General features: G+C 48.0%; 3 protein-coding genes across 3 annotated transcripts; 2 read left to right on the top strand and 1 right to left on the bottom strand.

Moving 5' to 3' along the window:
- Window positions 1-3,231: 3,231 nt before the first annotated feature.
- On the top strand, window positions 3,232-10,684 carry LOC123077334 (protein GET4). The gene is made up of 12 exons (XM_044499607.1): window positions 3,232-3,412; window positions 3,761-3,840; window positions 4,436-4,514; window positions 4,942-5,023; window positions 5,275-5,431; window positions 5,814-5,904; window positions 6,235-6,318; window positions 7,477-7,523; window positions 8,226-8,354; window positions 9,664-9,748; window positions 10,085-10,165; window positions 10,333-10,684. The coding sequence occupies exons 1-12, from the start codon at window positions 3,347-3,349 to the stop codon at window positions 10,336-10,338; spliced, it is 987 nt and encodes a 328-aa protein (XP_044355542.1). The 5' UTR covers window positions 3,232-3,346; the 3' UTR covers window positions 10,339-10,684.
- Window positions 10,685-11,829: 1,145 nt separating this feature from the next.
- Window positions 11,830-13,306, top strand: LOC123074086 (dolichol-phosphate mannose synthase subunit 3). The gene is made up of 4 exons (XM_044497029.1): window positions 11,830-11,976; window positions 12,313-12,434; window positions 12,527-12,634; window positions 13,011-13,306. Exons 2-4 carry the CDS (start codon window positions 12,333-12,335, stop codon window positions 13,068-13,070), a joined length of 270 nt encoding a protein of 89 aa, XP_044352964.1. The 5' UTR covers window positions 11,830-11,976; window positions 12,313-12,332; the 3' UTR covers window positions 13,071-13,306.
- A 2,303-nt stretch (window positions 13,307-15,609) lies between these two features.
- LOC123077333 (brassinosteroid LRR receptor kinase BRL2-like) lies at window positions 15,610-19,342 on the bottom strand. Its single transcript, XM_044499606.1, has one exon. The coding sequence runs from the start codon at window positions 19,288-19,290 to the stop codon at window positions 15,799-15,801; it is 3,492 nt and encodes a 1,163-aa protein (XP_044355541.1). The 5' UTR covers window positions 19,291-19,342; the 3' UTR covers window positions 15,610-15,798.
- Between the last annotated feature and the right edge of the window lie 231 nt (window positions 19,343-19,573).

Below are 19,573 nucleotides of genomic sequence, written 5' to 3'. Positions count from 1 at the left end.
ACAGGGTCCTTGGTACTATCAGAGTCGGCATACTTAACTAGAGCCGCCATCAGCTGCCCCATATCATTATAATCACGCTTGAGCCGCCCCAGCTTCTGCTTTAAAGGCTCGAAACGACAATTCTTTTCCAACATCAGGACCGTAGAGCCGGCATCCATCTTATCAGATGAATGTATTATCTCCTTCACCCGGCGCACCCAATGAGTTGTGGACTCGCCTTCCTCTTGTTTGCAATTGGTTAAGTCCACAATTGACATGGGCTGCTTACATGTGTCCTTGAAGTTCTGGATAAACCGGGCCTTTAACTCGGCCCAGGACCCAATGAAGTTGGGTGGCAGTCCCTTCAACCAGGTCCGGGCCGTTCCATCTAGCATCATGGTGAAATACTTAGCCATGGCCGCATCACTGACCTCCAATAACTCCATTGCCATCTCATAGCTCTCAGTCCAGGCCCCAGGTTGTAAGTCGGCCGTGTAATTCGACACCTTTCGGGGCCCCTTGAAATCCTTGGGCAGACGCTCATTACGCAGAGCCGCCACTAAACATGGAACACCGCCGGTCCTTGTGGCCACACCTGTCTCGACCGAAATCCCTGGGTAAAGCGGAATAAGCTAGTAAGCCGCCTGCTCGACCGCCTGATGGATCAAATCGTGCGCCGGGTTATGCCCACCCGGCTGATTACGACGCTGAGCGTTACTTGACATGGCCGCGGACTCCATACGTCTACTATAGCTCGGGCTCCGGCTTGGGCGAGGCGTCGAATGAATCTTGTCTCGACTGTAAGAATAAGCCTCCTGCTGTGTCAAAGCTGTTTGAAGAAGCTCTCTGGCCCTTCGTGTTTTGGTCGCTGCTGGAGAGTCGCCTTCCATCGGGAGAGCCGCCAAACGCGCCGCTGCAGCGATCATGTTCTCCAACGGATTAGAATAATGACCTGGTGGTGTTGGTACATATTGAGGCGGTGCAGGGTTCACACGAGGGGGCTCCACCACACGTGGCTGAACCGGCGCCCCCGCTCCGGGTGTCGCAGCCAGGTTTGCCTCTGGCGGGTTACTAGGACCCTCGCCGGGTGTGCAGAAGAGGTTTCTAGGATCATATACGGGTGGTAGACGAGACTGAGACTTCTGGTGCCTCCTCCTCATCACCTCATTAGATGCGTTCAAGTCCATCGTAAGCCGGAACGCCTCTGACTGCAGCTGCTGGGCCCGTGCATCCAAAGTCGCCCGCTCTGCGGCCAATCTGGTGTCCTCGGCTGCCAAGTCTCCTTTGGCTTGTACTATCTCCTCACGTACCCGGGCCACCGCTGCGTCGTGTTCCACCTGATCCGCCGGATTAACTGTAGCGGTTAACAGGGTCATCAGCTTGTCCGTGAGATCTATCAGAACCTGAGCCGACGGGTGCACAGGGCCTCCTGCCCCGGCTGTCGTTGACCCGGAGATTATTGCGGTCGCAGCTGCAGAGTTTTGGCCGGGTTGTGTACCAGCCATGAAGATCCCTACCCTGCTAGGCGACTCAAAGGGGTCCGGAATGCTGCTGCCATCGGAACAGCCCCCAAGCCCGCCGTCCTGCAGTTGATATAATGAATCTGTCTCACCTGTAGACGACGCACCATCAGAGTAGATAGCCGTTTCACCACCATCCACAGACTCTTCAGAAAGTTCCTCTCCATGGATGCAACCCACGAAGGCACGCCTTAAGGCCGGCTGAGCTCGGGCGGGTCTCGCACGCTGAGCCGTCTCGATGATGTCGGTGCAGATGTCCGGCTCAGGGCCCGGCTCGCCGATCCGGCCGATGAAGACGTGGATGGCGCCGAAGGGGACCCGGTACCCGTACTCTATTGAGCCGGCGTCGGGGCCCCAGCCTTCGTCATCGATGTAGAGCTTGCCGCGACGACTCTTAGTCATCCGGCCCACAACGTATCCCTTGAGCCCTTCGAAGTTGCCCTTCAAGAATTCAAATCCACCGTGCGCAGGCCCCACGGTGGGCGCCAACTGTCGTGGAATTGTCACGACAGATGTCCTAGCAGAAGGACTTAGTCGTAGAGCCATCGCAACTAGGAAGCAAGAAGGGGTTAATCGGGACAAAGGATACGAGAGTTATACTGGTTCGGCCCCTTACGGTGAAGGTAAAAGCCTAGTCCAGTTTGAGGGTGTTTACTAAGGTTTCGATGACTAGGGAGCGAATCCGCTTGACCTAGACCTCAATTTGATGTTACCTGCCCCGAGCCGCCGCTGGGCCGCCCCCTTATATACACAGGTCGACGCCAGGCGACTCACAGAGTCCCAGCCGGCTCATAAACAGTGTCCGGCTCGGCGACTAGTTAATCTTTTCTTACAATTCAAGTCATACCATTACGACGGTTTATCACTACGGGCCTTAAGTTGCCATTGGGCCTTTGGCCCTAACTTGAACCGCCATCTTCAGAGTATATACTGGGCTTCACGTAATGACTCGTCCTGTGTAACCCGGCCCCTCCTGGGCGGGTTACACCAATAGCTATATCCCCAACAGTGTCAGTATTTTTCTAGATTTATTTCAGGCCTTCCGGCGATATGTGTTCAGTAGAAAGAGACGTTCTCGTCAACTACGAAGACGTCTGGAGGTGCTCATAGGGATATGGTGTACGTGTGTATTCATAGAAATGAGTGTATGTGCGTACATACGAGCGTCTGTACTGTGTAAAAAAACATGATATTGAACAAACGACTGATCACATTACATGCCTTAAATTTTCTTCATGCTTAAACAAGTTTTCATGTTTGCTAGTAGATAAAATAGAGAAAGATCGTACACAATATGGTAATAAATTATCATATTAATTATTTAATACAATTAAATTATATTTAGCTTCGAGTTAAAATTGAGCATGTTAGTGTTAGCTCAAGACCAGCTCGTTTCTCGATCAAGGTACATAAAAGGCTCATATTCAACTCATTTTTTTTCCGATCGATCTCAAGTCAAACCCAAATATGAGTCGATCTACGAGCCTCGAGCTTTTTATTTACAACCCTAAATGTGCGTGAGGGTCACACATGAGCACCTTTATTCTATCTTCCTAGGTATCACCAAGTTTTTTTTTCTCCTTTCCCAGAATTTGGCACATGTAAAACGGAGAAGTACAATAACCCGGAGAAACGAGTTAATTCCGGATGTGGTTCGAAGACCAAACGGGAGCGCAACACGGAGAAGCGCTTTAAGATTTGCGCCAGCACGATAAGCGCCCGCCCACCCGCCCAAAATCCCCTGTTCTGCTCTGACGCCGGAGGCCCAGCTCGTCTCCGAGGCGAATTCGCGCAGCGGACGCCGCGATTCCGATCACCGCCGACGCCGCCGTGCTCGCCGGAGAGCCATGTCTCGGTCCATGAGCCTGAACATGAGGTCGGCCTCGCGCCGCGACCTGCCGTCTCCCCAGAAGGTGAGGGATCCCCCCGCCCCGCCCCGCCTCCCCGTTCCCCGCCCCCCTCTGCTTCCGCCGGCACTCGCGCGCGGCTGCGTCTGTGTTATGCGTGCGTGCATTGGGACGAGATCGTACCGGCGTGTCGAGCGATTCGCGGGTCGGATCTCGGTTTGCAGCGCCACACCTGCGCCGTGGAGGAGTTGCCTCCGGTTGTATAATTTGTTCGAATTAGGGTTCAAGCAGCGATCTCAATGTCTCGGTTACACGAGAGGGTGAAATTAGTTCGGTGGAATCGCTTGGCTGCATAGGGCCGGCTTGTAGGTTAGTTTCTCATCAGTTTTTGTAATTATGCGTTGTGTTTTTCAGACAATTGAAAGGTTTGAGAAGATGGTGGAAGGGGGAAGTTATTACGAGGCCCAACAAATGTACAAATCTACCAGTGCAAGGTATCCGGTTTAACGGAGGCAGCAGTAGCTGGCTCCCTTTGGGCCTTCAGCCTTTCACTACTTAATGTTTCAACCATATTGCACATTCTTGTACTTACATGTTATTAACATATTTCAACAGAAACCAGCCATTACCTTTTCACATTATTTTAATTAGATCAACTATATGAGTTCAGTGTGAGATCATTGGATTAACTATACTCGTTCAGTGTGAGACATCATTGTTGTGCTTAGTTTGTGTGTAACTATGGCAAACTGGCAACAGATGCAACATCTTAAAATAAGCTCATGCCAGGACGTACTTGAAGAAAATCAAAGTAAATCAATGACCAGGATCTTTGCATGTGGATATAATCCTAATATGAATACTAGAGTTATGTTTGAGATGACAATGGCCATTGTTATTCACACAGAATGTGCATGTATGTTTTAGGCTGAGTGCAAAATGAGTATTCCACAGAGTAATCACATAACTGTAGCTTCAGGATACATACTGTGTTAAAAATCAACAAAATTAGTTTCGTGCTTGTGTCTGTTGATCAATGACTGAACATCAAGTTGCTGTTTTGACTTATTTTTTGGTCATTACATGCAGATACATTACTTGTCAAAGGTATTCGGAAGGCTTGGACATCCTTCAGTCAGGAGCTACAATCCAGTTGAAGCATGGACAGGTTAACTCTTTGCCTTATTGGCTTCTGCCGAGTTAAAAGTTGTTGTCCAAAGATGTTTATTAATTCATCTTTTCCTGTATGATATTACCCAACTGCACACATTCCCTTTTCAAATCCAGAGGCTATACAACGAGCAAAAAACAACCTGAAAGCTGTCTTGGTTATTTTAAGGCATGGATTTTCTCCCCCATAGCATTTCTCTGTAGTAATAGGGTAGAGCCATGAGGAACCAATCAATAGTCCCCCCCCCCCTCCCCCTCCTTTTCTTTTTTGCTGCTCGATGTGTGTGTGTGCTAGGTTACTATTCTAGTATGTTGTACTTGTAGTCTATAAAATATTTAAATTAACTAATGTACTACTTTAAATATTTCTTTTCTTTCTTATTGGTCAAAGAGCTAGACTTTACTTTAGTGGTTACCAATTTCAGATAACTTGCGGTGCTGAACTCGCTGTGCTGTTCGTGGACACTCTTGTCAAAGGACAATTTCCTTATAATGAAGAAACTTTTGGTAAGTTTATTGTTTTACATTTGATTTTTGGGACATATTTGCAGTGCATTTTTTGTAATCCTCCTATCGCGTCAATAGTGTCACTAGTTTGCATTCAGAAAATAATATTTCTTCCTTTTTGTGTCTCTACTAAATCAGCCGAGTGAAGCATTCTCTCTCTTTTTCTTTTGTATTTTTTAAATGCTGTCATGTTGTAAACTTTGGCATTAGATGTCACTTCAGTGATGGTAATTCTATTGCATCAACTACAGATCGTGTCAGAAAGATATACGAGGCTTTCCCCAGGATAAATATGCCACATTTCCTTGGAGATGATTATGACGATGATGGGCAGAAATTATCCGAAGCTATTTCTGCTGCAAAAGTGCGTTCTGAAGGTTGTTCATCATTTCTAAGAGCAGCTCTCAGGTAAGGTATATTGATTTCAATAAATCCAAGTAAATCACAAGTGCTGTCCTTCCAAGCATGAAACTTCATCCAAACCAGTAGTGTTAATCAGTGGAAATATATCCAGTAGTCTAATACCTCAAATTGTTGAACAGTACGGATAACTTGACCTGCAGTTATGAATTCTAGTTTTGAGCATTAGTGATTAATGGGCTTAACATGATAGGAGCATGCATCGTTCTGAACATCTGGTTCCTTTCGATTTCCTCTCAGCGCATCCAAAACTCTGGATGCCGATTGCCATGAGACATATTTATTTTGTTTACTATGTTACCAGGGGAGGTGTTTTTCTTCTCCCTTTTCTGGCTGTTATGCACTAATAATGTATCATCCTGCTATTAAGGTGGTCTGCTGAGTTTGGGACATCAAGAAACGGATCTCCTGATCTGCATGTTATGTTGGGTGAATACATTTATTCGGAATCTCCAGAAACGGTACTGCCATGATTCTGTGTCTTACTGTGAATATCTTCTGCTCTTTACATTCCTCAATCGCAAAATTTGAGTAATTTGCATGTCAACCAAGTCATGCCTAGGAAAGATCGTATTAATCCTCTTCACTAGGCCATTTATTTGCTCTTAGATGATGTATGTTCCTCTAGTCCTAGATGGTGCCCAATGGCATGCATGCAGTAAATTGATATCTAGAAAGCAAGTGAAAGAGCATTGTAGAGCTACGATTTTTATTTGTCATCGATGCTGTTAATATTTTTACTACTTCGGTAATTATGCTTACAGTTTAACCTGGAGTGACCTTGACTGCAGGACATGACTAAAGTATCAAGTCATTTTGTGCGCGGTAACGATCCTAAAAAATTTGCTTCTATGCTGGTAAACTTTATGGGCAAGGTAATTGTTGTTCTAAACAGTAGGTATTACAAATGATGCTTGGTAATTAGTGAATTCTGTTTGAATGATATATATTTGTTTCTTTGAGAGATAGCAAAAGTTTACCCTACCAAAATATTTCCAACGTCTTTCACAAACATAGTAATTTTATTACTTCTTCTGTACAATAAGGTCACTTTCAAGCTATCGCCTGAGTTTTTTATCCACGTCATTCTCCAAAACCGTTTAACTTGAATCCTCTTTTTCCAACACCATGAATATATCCCCTGGTTCGTTTTACATGTTTTTTGACTGTTGCAGCATCTATGTGAAATAGTTCATTTCATTGTCGTTCACATGGATGCCATGTGTGTGGGGGCCCATCTATCGGTCTCCAAGGTCACCCACCCTCTGTTTAGATTGCTAAGGAGAAATACAAGTGAATCTGTCAGAGAGATGTTGTAACTGCACAACTTTTTTAGGGCCAGTTCTGTTGCTAGCTTCTAGAATAAGCTGCCCCCTAACCAGCTTATTCTAGAAGCCTAACCAAATTTATTTTTTTAGAAACCTATTAATTAAGACTTGATTAGTAGGCTTCTAAAAATATATTTTTGGTTGGCCTTCTAGAATAAGCTGGGTAGGGGGCAGCTTATTCTAGAAGCCCAAAAAAGGCCACCAAAAGAACTGGCCCTTAATGTTTTACCTGCTTGCTGGTTTCCATGTTGGCGTCCATCTAAGCATGAAACGGAGGTCAAAGCAACCGAACCAACAAATGGGGTTTACATGACATAGAAAGATATAGGATGCAAATTAAACACTTTTGGAGAATCGGTTTGAAAATCAGACTGAGGATTGAAAAACTGATGGTTTCCTTAATGCTGCTTAGTGTAATTAGCAATTGCTCGATATGATTAGTAAATCCATGTTGTCCACAACAATTTGCTTTGTACAATGGGTTTACTAATGTATAGGTCATCCTTCGTCAAAATATGAAAATATGGAAACAGAACACAATCACAAGCTTGTTAAATCACTGTCTTATACCCCAATCTGTTTGTGGGTTGGATCTGTGTTCATTATTCATGCCCAACTTTTGTTAGGTGTTAAATGGATTCATATATGCTCTTGACATTGTGTAATATAGAATCATATTGATCTTTTTTCTTCCTTTCTGTACAGTGCTACCCTGGTGAAGATGATACTGCAATTGCACGCAGTGTCCTAATGTAAGATTTCATTCCTTTCTTTCTTGTTTGCTCTGGTGATGTTATGTGCTAAGGACTAATGTAGGGTAGAATAGTTGGGATAGAGGAGAAGCAATTGGTAGATGAAACAAGAGGAAGGGTGAAACAATTGAGGTAGCGGTTAGTAGATGGAGATGTGCGAGAGAGGTTTAGTTTAATGTTTGCTTATAATTGAAAAAAGGGATGCAGCAGCCCTTATATAGATGGGTCTCGCCCAAGCAATTTGTAACGTCCCTTCCAAAAAAATGTCAACGAATCTATAGATCAATACAAATACCAAGCTAGTAATATCTTCAGTTTGCCTACAAGATAATCTTTCTCTTTATTTGGAACCATGACCCATAGTCATGACATGAGAGATCATCCCTTGTAAGTTGTATGAGAGGAAAGTCTGATACCATTGAAAAGGGGCGCACTTCGCACTGTAGAAACCGATGTGAAGGAATTGTGTAGTGTTTGTTTCATTTACAGCGATAGATACACGTCAGTTAGCAGTGTGCTAGGGATGCGTGCAACATGATATACTGCCTCAACACAATATCCTCCATGTGATCACACTGAAATGCATACAGAAGAACACTTTAAGACTGTAAATTAAATATCGTCTCATTGTTGGGATAGAATTTTACTGGGATTTTGGGGATGGAGATGCCGGGTTTTCTAATATGTTGTTCTTTCTTAAAGGTATCTATCACTAGGGAATCTCAGAGACGCAAATTTACTTATGGATGGGATGAAGGAGCAGCTAAAATCTGCTGACTTGGAACTTCCAAAAACAGATTTAATTGAGTTTATCAAGTATCTTCTTCAAACGTGAGTCTCTCATATTCTTTGGCTTGCATTGTATTTCGGGTGTCCTTTCCATGTATGCATATTTGTTCGAGAGAAGTGCATATTACACCCCTCAACTCTAGCCCTAATCTAATATACACCCCCCAACTCCAATACCATCTAGTTTACACCCTTCAACTCTGAAAACCGTCCAGAATTCAACCCTCCCCTCCTCGTTGACCGGTTTTGACCCAGTTGACCAGTTTTGACCTGTTGACTGGGTGAACAGTAACTAGTTTTTTTAAAAAAATTCAACGAGTGAACAGTAAATTCAGAAAAAATACAATACAAATTCAAAAAATAATTTTAATTTTAAAAATTTATTTTTTTGTTCATGTGAACAGTAATTCCGAAAAATAAAATAAAATAAATTTTCTGAATTATTTTTGCATGGACGATGTTTGAGTGCGTGATGTTCGTTCCAATTTTTAGTTTGTTCGGACATCTGAGTAGTTCTCAGCAAAAAAGACAAATGTGATGTTTGTGAAATAGTTAACTGTTCGTGTACAATTCGGGCCGATATTTTTTTTAAGATACCACTCAAATGTTCAAACAAGTTGAATATTGGCACGAACATCACCCACTAAAAAATCGTCCATGCAAAAAGATTTCAGATCTTTTTGAAAAAAAATTAGTAATTTTTTGAATTTACTATTCACCCGATAAGAAATTGGAATTGTTTGTTGAATTTTATTTCCAACTTTTTTTCTTCTGAATTACTGTTCACTTGTTGAAAAAACGTTTTTTATTTTAGTTACTGTTCATCCAGTCAACAGGTCAAAACTGGTCAACTGGGTCAAAACCGGTCAACGAGGAGGGGAGGGTTGAATTCTGGCCGGTTTTGAGAGTTAGGGGGTGTAAACTAGATGGTATTAGAGTTGGGGGGTGTATATTAGACTAGGGCTAGAGTTGAGGGGTGTAATATGCACTTCTCTCTATTTGTTCCACGATGTTCCCATACACCACATGCAAATTTTGTGAAATAATGCTGCAGTTTGCATGATAGTTCTCAGACGTCAGCTACACATGTTTTTATAGTTCTATCGCTAGAAAGATAAATTTACTGCCTGTAGGTGTTACGAATGCTCCTGCCTTACCAATATATTCAAATGCCCATGTCAGAAATGACTGATATCATATTTTGACAGTTTCTCATGTACTTGATTTGTAACCATATGTAAATCAAGATCGACTTTCTTTTCCTATCTTATACATGAAATAACAAGCTATTTTATCATTCTTTTCTTTTGTTATGGCCTTATGGGCACTACTAACTAGATGTTGTTTACAGGCTTGAAAGAGATGCTTACCCTCTTTTTAGGACACTTCGACAAAAGTACAGGACAAGTACAGATCGAGACAGTGTATTTGAGGAGGTATGGCCCACTATTGAAATTTTGTAGCTCTATAACAGGAGTCCTATTTATCAAAAAATTATATATATTGTTACGAAACAATGTGAATCCGTGAAAGATGTTTTTAGATAATTTGGAAATCGCTGTGAGACATGTTCAACATAACATGATCTCCACTCTGGAAATCGATGAATTGCTCACAAAGGACCACTTGTTAATAAAAAAGGGCGGGAAACCCCATGTTGTGTTGTTGCTTAATGTTGGAGACCACCTGTTCTTACGAAAATAAGGAATGCAAACAGAAATAGACCTCATGATGTTACACTTCCTCATCGTTTTATGGTGTACGCTTTGCAGTTATTGGATGAAATAGCTGCAAAATTTTATGGTGTACGGCAACAGAATCCTCTGGAGGGACTTTTTGGTGAAATGTTCAAGGTAAACACTTTCTTTTATGGACTTCATGGTGGTCGCTATATTGAATTGCTTCCTTTTAAAGTCTGCCAAATTAGCTGGGTTTTGCTCTAACCAGTTCCATGTGCTATTTTATTTATATTTATATAGATACACTTCCTCATCACTGCTCATATTCTATATTTGTGCAGGTGTAATTGACGAGAAACGAACTTGATCATCATGTCCTTGCCTTCAATGCAATGATTGGTTTTCAGCTAAAAAAAGGCATCCATTGACCAAAATAATACATTTGTGGGAGATCAACAGTGGGTCACCCAGGAAAAACGCACAGGAAGTGCTTTGTTGGAGCTTCCTCAGTCATAGTCGACGGAGTTAGTACATTTGACATCAAACTACATGAAGATGCGCCGCTGATCTGTTGTAAAATTGTTCTATTGGTTTTGATGTTTTTCTTTTCTTCTCCTAAAGGGTTTTGATGCTTTCCAGCAGTGTAACAGATATTATAAGATGATATGGCATTTTGTTTTGTTTTTTTCCTCATTCCGTGCTAAATTTGTTTTGATGGTTTAAGCAAAGATATCAGGTGCTATAATTCCACTTTTCGAAAACCATGACAGTCCTGCATTAAACCTGTTTATTTTCTTTCAATCAGTTGGGTTTGCAAACATGAGGTATACAAGCTTTGTTTGTTGACTGCATATCCTCGGAAATTCAGAAAAAAAGGAGAACACCGAGAATTTTAAAAATTGAGCATAATGAATGACTACATTAGAGCACCTTCAGTAGATGTAAAAATAATAGAGTTTTACATCTCCAAGGCACAAAAATGCTGCTCAAACAGATGACGTAGATGCAACTTTTTTATTCAAGATTAGCTCATGATGTAAAATAGAGCACCAAGTGATGCAAAACCTTTGTGCCGCGACTGCCGCTGCCAGACCCCATGAACGCCTCCTCAGATCCCGTGGCCGCCAAAGCATGCTTTGGTGCACCTCACCTCCACGGTGATGTAAATTAAATTATTTATTGGAGTTGGAGATTTTTTGGTGATGTAAATTTTACATTATTCGTTGGAGTTGAAGGTTTTTGGTAATGTAAAATCTATTTTTTGATAATGTAAATTTTAGTCGAATTATAATTTGGTGATGTACTCTTGCCAATTTTTCCCACTAAGTACATTACAGTCCGCCGATCCAACTGAGGACGTCTCTAGGGTTCGGCAAATTTGACAAATTTGACCTATGAACAAAATCAAACCACAGAATAAACTGTCCGTGAAACTATTTCACGTGGCTGAATTTTTTGTGTGACGCCCGACATGAAGGCGCCACACTACACTGTGCAACGCCTCATAGATAGGCGCTACACGCCTGGCCAGCGTTGCACCCCAGACTGCCTAAAAATTGTTAAGTCATTGTGCAGAGCCTAAGAGCTAGGCGCTGCACTGTATAGTGTGGCGCCTAGCTCTCAGGCGCTGCACTAGTGGTTGCACTACAAAATAAAGCAATCACTAGTGCAACGCCTAGAAGCTAGGCGCTGCACACTGACTTAGTAATTTTCGGATCACACGGATGCGACGCTGGCCAGGCGTGTAGCGCCTATATGTGAGGCGTTGCACAGTGTAGTGTGGCGCCTTCGTGTCAGGCGTCACACAAAAAGGCCGGGTCCTAGGCCGCCGCCGGCCCGCCGCCACTACTGCCGGCCCTCCGCTGCGGCCTGCCCAGCCAGCCGAAGCCTCCGCTGCCCCGCCTCCGGTACAGGAGCACAGCAGCGCCTCCCTCCCTGGAGCAGCCGCTCCCGCCCGGCAACGCCGGCGACCAGTCCATAGGAAGGTAGCCACCTCTCCTTCCTCCTCCTTCCCTCATCCCCACCTCCCTCCCTCCCTCCCTCCTTCCTCTTGCATCCTCTACTTGTTCAAATGTTCTCCCTGATTTCTGTATTGGATGAGTACTGGCTTTAGATTGCATATTGTGAGAATATAATGATGACTATTTCTTGATGAGTACTTGCTGCATGGTTTTGACAGTGCATGTTCAAGTTTACATGTTAAAGGATTTTAGTTGATAGGTGTTTTTGATAATGCTTGCTGGAGCAAATGTTTACAAATTCTAGTTTGATTTTTTCGCTCTGCATTTTAGGCTCTAATTCGCCCTTTTGATTGATGGCAGACGAACGCTGCATTTCCTAGATGAAGCACATATTCAAGATCATCGCAGTGCTGTCGGCGATCTCGGCCGTCTGGGTTGCGCTCCTTGAAACCTCGACAGTTCCTCGCAGTTATACTTGGCTGGTGAGTGCCATCAATTTTTCACTTGCTAATTTATTGCAGTTAAGACACTGTCTTTCGATTAAGATGGTTGCTTGTGACTTCTGTTCTTGTAGCTTCCCATCTACTTGGTAGTGGCGCTTGGATGCTACGGCCTTTTCATGGTTGGGTATGGGCTGATGTTCTTTCCCACTTGTCCTCGAGAAGCCATACTACTACAGCAGGTAGTGGATGTAGTCCTAGTAACCTAATTCTCTCTCTCTCTCTCTCTCTCTTTTTGTCTATGCAGTCTCATTGCCATGCTGAGAACTAATAATCGCTAGAATTTACATCCTAGGTATTCTCAGCTTAATATACACTTGTGCATTGTATATTTTACACTCTTTTATTTTGGTTTTCTGCTGGCATAATGAGATTCAAGGTATTATGCAGAAGGGATCATAAGTTTCTTTGTCCCTTATGTGTATGATTGTATGGCTTTTCATAATGGCCACTACAAATAAAACCAAGCCACCTGATTTTGAAACTTTAAATTTTCTGTATAATTACATCTTTGCTTTGTTCCCATTTCTAATTATTTGTGCTCGACCTACTATGCAGGATATTGTGGAGGCAAAGGAATTCTTATCCAAAAGGGGTGTTGATGTGGGCTCTGACTGAGGTCGATTCCAATGTTTAATATTTTGTGGCCAGTTTGAAGCTTCCTGGATACCATAGCTAGAAAAGGTTATATGACATTTCACTATGCTTAGATACTGTTACTAACACAGTTTTTGTGAGTCGCGTGTTACAATTCTACATTTGAGGTGGATGGCTTGTCACGATACTACTTGTGTCAGAAAACATTGTGAGAACAACTAAGAATGGTTCATTAACAAGTCCGCCGGTGTTCATGACATGCTTTGCTTTGTAACCATCTGGGTTTCATCACTGGATGTGTATCAGTTTGTGCTCTGCAGTATCGCCTTTGGTGATGCTTCAAATTGCTAGTTCTTTTGATGGTTTAGTTCTAGTGTGTAAGTTTCTGCCCAGTGCAGGTTCCTTTCATTTGGCAACTCTGGAACTTCTCAAATTCAGCAAAGTTCCATCTCATTGGCACTTTGAAGTTTGACCTCCTCATGATTTAACAAAAGATCATTAAACCTTTACCGATACCATTATTGCTCCATGTTTAAAAAACAATTGTAGAATGGACTGTGCAGTGAACCTGTTTCAACTCATAATGCTATTATATACATGTTCAGTCACATGCCAATTTGACAGCAGACAGTCGCCTGCTACCTTGAGCTAGCTGCTTCCGGCAGGGACTTGTTTGAGGCTGGTCCATCATCTTCTCTGGCATTGGGAACTCGCTCTGCCGTGCGGTTCTCTGTCGCTGCCTCCTCGTCTGTTGCACCTGTGACCTGCATGAAGTCCTCGACAGCCCCTCCCTGGAGCCCCTTGGGCCATTATATGTGCATATATGTTGTGTGTTTCGTATACCAGGCCCTTGGCGTCTGTTGCTTAAACATGTATGCTGCTGTTCTGTTCCTGGTTTGGCATGTCAAAAGTTTAAAAAAAATTATAGTGGAGTTTGTGGTGCTGTTGGATTTTTGGGTCCTATTGGCGCCTTCTATGTGAGGTTGAGGTTTACCTAATGCTAGTGATTCTCCAAAAAAAAAGCACTTTGTTTTTTTTTTCTTTCAGAAGTACCAGTTGCTGACATTTTGTGGACAGTTTTGAGAGCATTCAACGGACAATCTCGCAGTTAACAAACATGTTAGCAGTTCCTGCTAACTTAGTACTGAAGAGAGTACTTTTCATACCTTCTGTTGTTAACACTGACCTGATCATTATGAACAAGTACCAACCAAGTGCCTTGGCTCTTGGCTGCTGTGAGTTGTTCCCGTTCGTTGTGCTGAAATTACCATGGAAGCAGCACAAGTGGCAGCATCATTACCATCGATTGAAAGTGTGCTTTTGATCTCTGTCAGTAGGTGCTAGTTACATTTTCTTATTCGAGTTGTTCATATCATCATCATCCGCATCAAAAATTAACTTTATTTAGCTTGTGACCTGTCGTCAAGCCTTTTTAGCCATCATTCCTTCGCTTCACTCTGACCCTCTTTACCCCTGACTGAGGGCAACTAGTCTCAAACTATTCAAAGCAAACCACAAGGATACCGGACCACATAAGCTGTAATTACCTGATTTATTTCAGTTTTGTTAAACGTCAGGTACCTACTTTTTTCTAACTGGTCAGTTGATTTCTGGCGAGACAAAAGGCGAGGACATTGTGAGGAGCGGCAGCAATGAACGTCGACCCAGCGTGGCTGAACCAAGACCTTGCTGGAGACGGAGACAACACTGCAAGCGACAACGAGCTGCAAATGCGAGGGAGCAGGTTGACAGGTGTGTGGGGCCGTCGGCGTTGTTGGAGAAAGAGGGACTTAAAGGGATAGTCGTGACGGTCGGGGGATGTTGAGGGGAGGGCGGGGCAGCGCACGGCAACGCCCGCCGACCTTGGGGATGGAGGCAGGCGAATGTGATGGGGAAGGTTGGAGGCGCGGGAGGAAGAAGAGAATGGAGGTTGAAGATGAAAAGTAGCACTTGATCATGGCTGTTGGATGGTGATCCAACGGACTATAATTTCGACCGACACAATTTTTTTAGGTGAGTGGTAAATAGACACTCCCGATTTTCTTTTAAGTTTCAACCCACATTGATCTTCTTCCTCCCAAAAATCCTGGTCAAGCCACTGCTCCTCGCCGCCCTGGCCTGCCGGAGCCACAACCTCCGCCGCGCCGCCGCCGTCCCAGTCATCTCTCTAAACCCGTCTCCCACTTCTTCAACCCCCCTTCTTCAGCGACAGCGACGACCCCCACCCCGTAACCTGAACCGTCAAGCCTCTGACTTGCTCCCCGTCTCCCACTTGTTATTGGCTCGTACTCACGCGGGAGGTGATGTCCCCGTCTCATACTTTGTGGCTGCACTTTCGGCTTTCCTATGGAGGAATCGGGATCGACCGACGCAAAGTTTTTTTTTTCACTCGTAGCAAAAAGGAAGATAGTCACAGTAGGTGATGCTTCCTATTACCCGGGAGTGGGGCGTGTCACCCATCTGACATCTGTCATTGTCACTTCATTAAGCACATTATCAACCACAAGGATCAAAATGACACACAAATGTGTAGCAACCAATCGAAAATTGTCTTGCAAAGGGTTGGGTTTTCTTCAGTATCCAGGGACAAACCATGACGCGACAGGTGGCTATATGCAACAGCAACACACTGCTTTATTATTAGTCCAACACAAGGGCAAAAAGCTACGTACATACAACAATTGTATACACCATATTGCAACACATACAAGCAGCAATTACAACACAAAAAACCATGGAGGCCTCGTTACTACGCGTCCTGGCCATGACCATTGCACGCACCTGCCGCCGGTAATGGAGGCTGCGACGACGGCGCGTCGATCTCTCTGAGCACGGCGACCACGTGCAGCATGTTGGGCCGCTTCGACGGGAAGTCGTCCACGCACTGCAGCGCCATCTCCAGGAACCTCATCATCTCCGTCTCCTCGTCGCCGGCCGCGGCCGCGACGAGCTCCGGGTCCACGACCTCCTTCCCGGCGCCCTCCCTGACCTTCATCTTGACCCAGCCGACGAGGTTGGTGTCGCCGAAGTCCTCCTTGTCGGTGGGCCGCCGCCCGGTGAGCAGCTCCAGCAGCACCACGCCGAGGGAGTAGACGTCGCCCTTGGCGGTGCAGCGGAAGCTCTGGTAGTACTCCGGCGGCACGTACCCGGGGGTCCCGGCGAGGGTGCTGACGCTGAGGTGCGTGTCCAGCGCGCTGATGAGCCTGGCCATGCCGAAGTCGGCGACGCGGGCCTCCATCATGCCGTCGAGGAGCACGTTGCTGGACTTCATGTCGCGGTGGATGATGTGCGGGATGCAGTTGTGGTGCAGGAAGCAGAGCCCCTTGGCCGCCCCGCGCGCCACCGTCTTCCTCCTCTCCCACGTCAGCGCCGGCGCGCCGTCGGCCGGGAGGTGGAGCATGTCCTCCAGGCTGCCGTGGGTCATGTACTCGTACACCAGCAGCCGCTCCTCGCCGATCTTGCAGTAGCCCAGCAGGGGCACGAGGTTCCGGTGCTTGATCTTGCCCAGCGTCTCCATCTCCGCCATGAACTCGCGGTCGCCCTGGTGGCTCAGCGGGATCAGCTTCTTGATGGCCACGGTGGAGCCGTCCTTGAGCGTCGCCTTGAACACCTCCCCGAACCCGCCGGAGCCGATCAGGCTGGCGGCCGAGAAGCCGTTGGTGGCCTCGATCAGCTGCGTGAAGGTGATCTTCCGGAGCTGCCGCTGGAAGGTGGCCACGTTGATGCTCAGCGCCTCCTTCTCCGCCTTGCCCAGCTTCCACGTCGTCGCCGTCCGCGTCCCGTCCTGCAGGCTGCTCAGCATCCGCGCCTCCCGCACCTCCCGCCGCCGCACGCGCACCGCCACCGCCCAGATCGTCACCGCGCACGCCAGCCCGGCGGTGACCATCACGGCCAGGAGCACGGCGTTCGCCCACGCCGCCCTCGGCAGAGGCCACCTGGCGTTACTACTTTCAGCTGCGGCGCCGGAGGAGGCTGCGATGCTCGCCCTCGGCAGCCGGTCGCTGCACGGCACCAGCGGCATGCCGCATAGGCCAGGGTTGTCGGCGTACTGGCTCGCCGGCAGCGTGCTGAGCTGCCCGCGCTGCGGTATCTCGCCGGCGAGGTCGTTGTCGGAGACGTCGATCTGCACGAGGAAGGAGAGGTTGGAGAAGGAGTCCGGGATGCTGCCCTGCAGCCGGTTGTGCGACACGTCGAACACGCCGAGGTCGTGGAGGCGGCCGAGCGACGCCGGGATCTCGCCGCTGAGGTTGTTCCTCGCCAGGTCGAGCACCTGGAGCAGCACCATGTCGCCCAGCTCCTCCGGGATGGCGCCGACGAGGCTGTTGTACGAGAGATCCAGGTACTCCAGCGTCTGGTACCGCGTCCACCCGCTCACCGCCGCGCCGGAGTAGAGCCGCGTGAAGTCGCAGCTCCTGAGGGTGGGCACCTGCAGCAGCCGCTCCGGCCGGATGCCGGCGAACTCCAGCAGCCCACCCACGCCCTTGCACGCGTTCCCAGCGTTGCGGACGAACGCCAGCGTGTTGCCTGACAGGATGCCGCTCAGCGGCGTCGCCCCGAGCTGCCGGCCGAGGCGGTGCGGGATCACGCCGGTGAGTCTGTTGCTGTTGAGGTCCAGCCACATCAGGCTGCTGCAGTTGCCGAGCTCCTTGGGGATGTCGCCCACGAGGCTATTGTTCGCCAGCTGCAGCACGGCGAGCCGGGACAGCCGGCCGAACTCCGGCCTGATCGTGCCGCTGATCCGGTTGCTCGTCAGCGAAATCCACTCGAGGCCGGTGCAGTTGAAGAGCTCGACGGGGATGTCGCCGCCGATGAAGTTGTTGTTGAGGATGAGCGTGCGGAGGCTCCGGCATTTCCCGAGCTCCGCGGGGATCTGGCCTTCTAGCTGGTTGAGCCACGTCACGAGCTGCTCCAGGGCACGGAGCATGCCGAGCTCCGCCGGGATCGGGCCGCGCAGGTAATTGATGCTGAAGTCGATCACCCGCAGGCGCGAGCAGTTGGCCAGACCGGGAGGGATCGCGCCGGTGAGGAGGTTGTCCGGCATCCGGAGCTCCTCCAGCGCCGCGCCGCGCGTGCAGAGCTCGGCGGGCAGCGCACCGCCGATCTTGTTGCTGCTGAAGTCGGCGACCCTGAGGTTGTTGCAGGCAGAGATGGTGCTCGGGAGCGATCCCGAGATGAAGTTGTTGCTGAGAAGCAGGATCTCCATCTTCGTGAGGTTCCCGAGCACCGCGGCCGGGATCACGCCGGAGATGTTGTTGTTGGCCGCGTCGAGCAGCTGGAGCGCGCGGCACGACGACAGGGACTCCGGGATAGAGCCGGAGATGTTGTTGCTCGAGACTCTGAGGATCCGCAGCGACGAGCACGCGGCGAGGCTGCGTGGGATGGCGCCGGTGAGGCGGTTCTCCGAGACGTCGAGCACCTCGAGGCCAGCGATGTCGCCGATCGACTCTGGAATCGCGCCGGCGAGGGCGTTGTACGACACGTTGAGCGTCTTGAGGCCGGGGCAGCCGGAGAAGGACGGCGGGATCGTGCCGGTGAAACGGTTGGCGGAGAGGTCGAGCAGGACCAGCGTGTCGGGAAACGACGCGCTGGAGACGTCCCCGGACATGTTGTTCCCGGCGACGTCGAACACCTGGATCGTGCTAGGCGCCAGTAGCTTAAGAGGGAGAGCGCCGGTGAGGTTGTTCCGCGCGAGGCGGACGTCGGTGAGGTTGGGGTAGTAGTGCGCCAGCTGCATGTCGTCGGGGAGGCCGCCGGCGAGGCCGCCGTCGGACAGGTCGAGCGTCTGCAGCGCACGGGGGAGCATGGGAATGTCCCCAGCGGCGTCGGCGCGGAGCTGGGCGTTGCCGGAGAGGTTGAGGTGGCGCAGCGTGTCAATGGAGGCCAGCGCTGCAAACGAGGCGCGCCCGGAGAGGCCGCAGCCGGCGAGGTCGAGCCGCTCCACCCGCCCCTCGTCGTCGCACGTCACTCCGTACCACCTGCACCACGTGCCATTACCACTACCACCACCGCCCGGCGTCCCTGGCTGCTGCTGCTGCTGCCATTGCCAAGACGAGAGCACGCCCCTAGGGTCCTTGTGGACGGACGCCTTGAAGCGGAGGAGCGCCCCCGCGTCGTCGCCGGTTCCCGCGGACACGGTCGTCGTCGTGCAAGTCGACGAGAGGAGGAGGAAGGCGGCGAGGAGGAGCATGCGATCCATGGCCACTGGCATGGCTGGCACGGGGACGCCGATGAGGAATGTCATGGACTCATGGTCTCCCTCATGTTGGATGGTCTGAGCTTAGTAGCAAGAAAGGTGTTTGAGGAAAAGAAAGAGAGCGTGCGCCATTGTGGCTTTTGGCGGTAAAAAGCTCGATAAAGATGGCTTTTGTTGTGTGTGTAGGAGTATTAGAAACATCATCGGTCGGTTAACCCACGGCGTGTGTGCGTGTCTTAAGGCTTTTGCTAATATTGCGTTAATGATGGTAGGATCTGCTTTACCTCTGGATCAACCATGGGGAATCATGTGTGCACGAGGGAAAAGGAAG

This window comes from Triticum aestivum, chromosome 3D (genome assembly GCF_018294505.1).
Source record: "Triticum aestivum cultivar Chinese Spring chromosome 3D, IWGSC CS RefSeq v2.1, whole genome shotgun sequence".
Classification (NCBI taxonomy): Eukaryota; Viridiplantae; Streptophyta; class Magnoliopsida; order Poales; family Poaceae; genus Triticum; species Triticum aestivum.
Note: the sequence above shows the minus strand (reverse complement) of the source record. Positions and strands in the feature narration are given on the sequence as shown.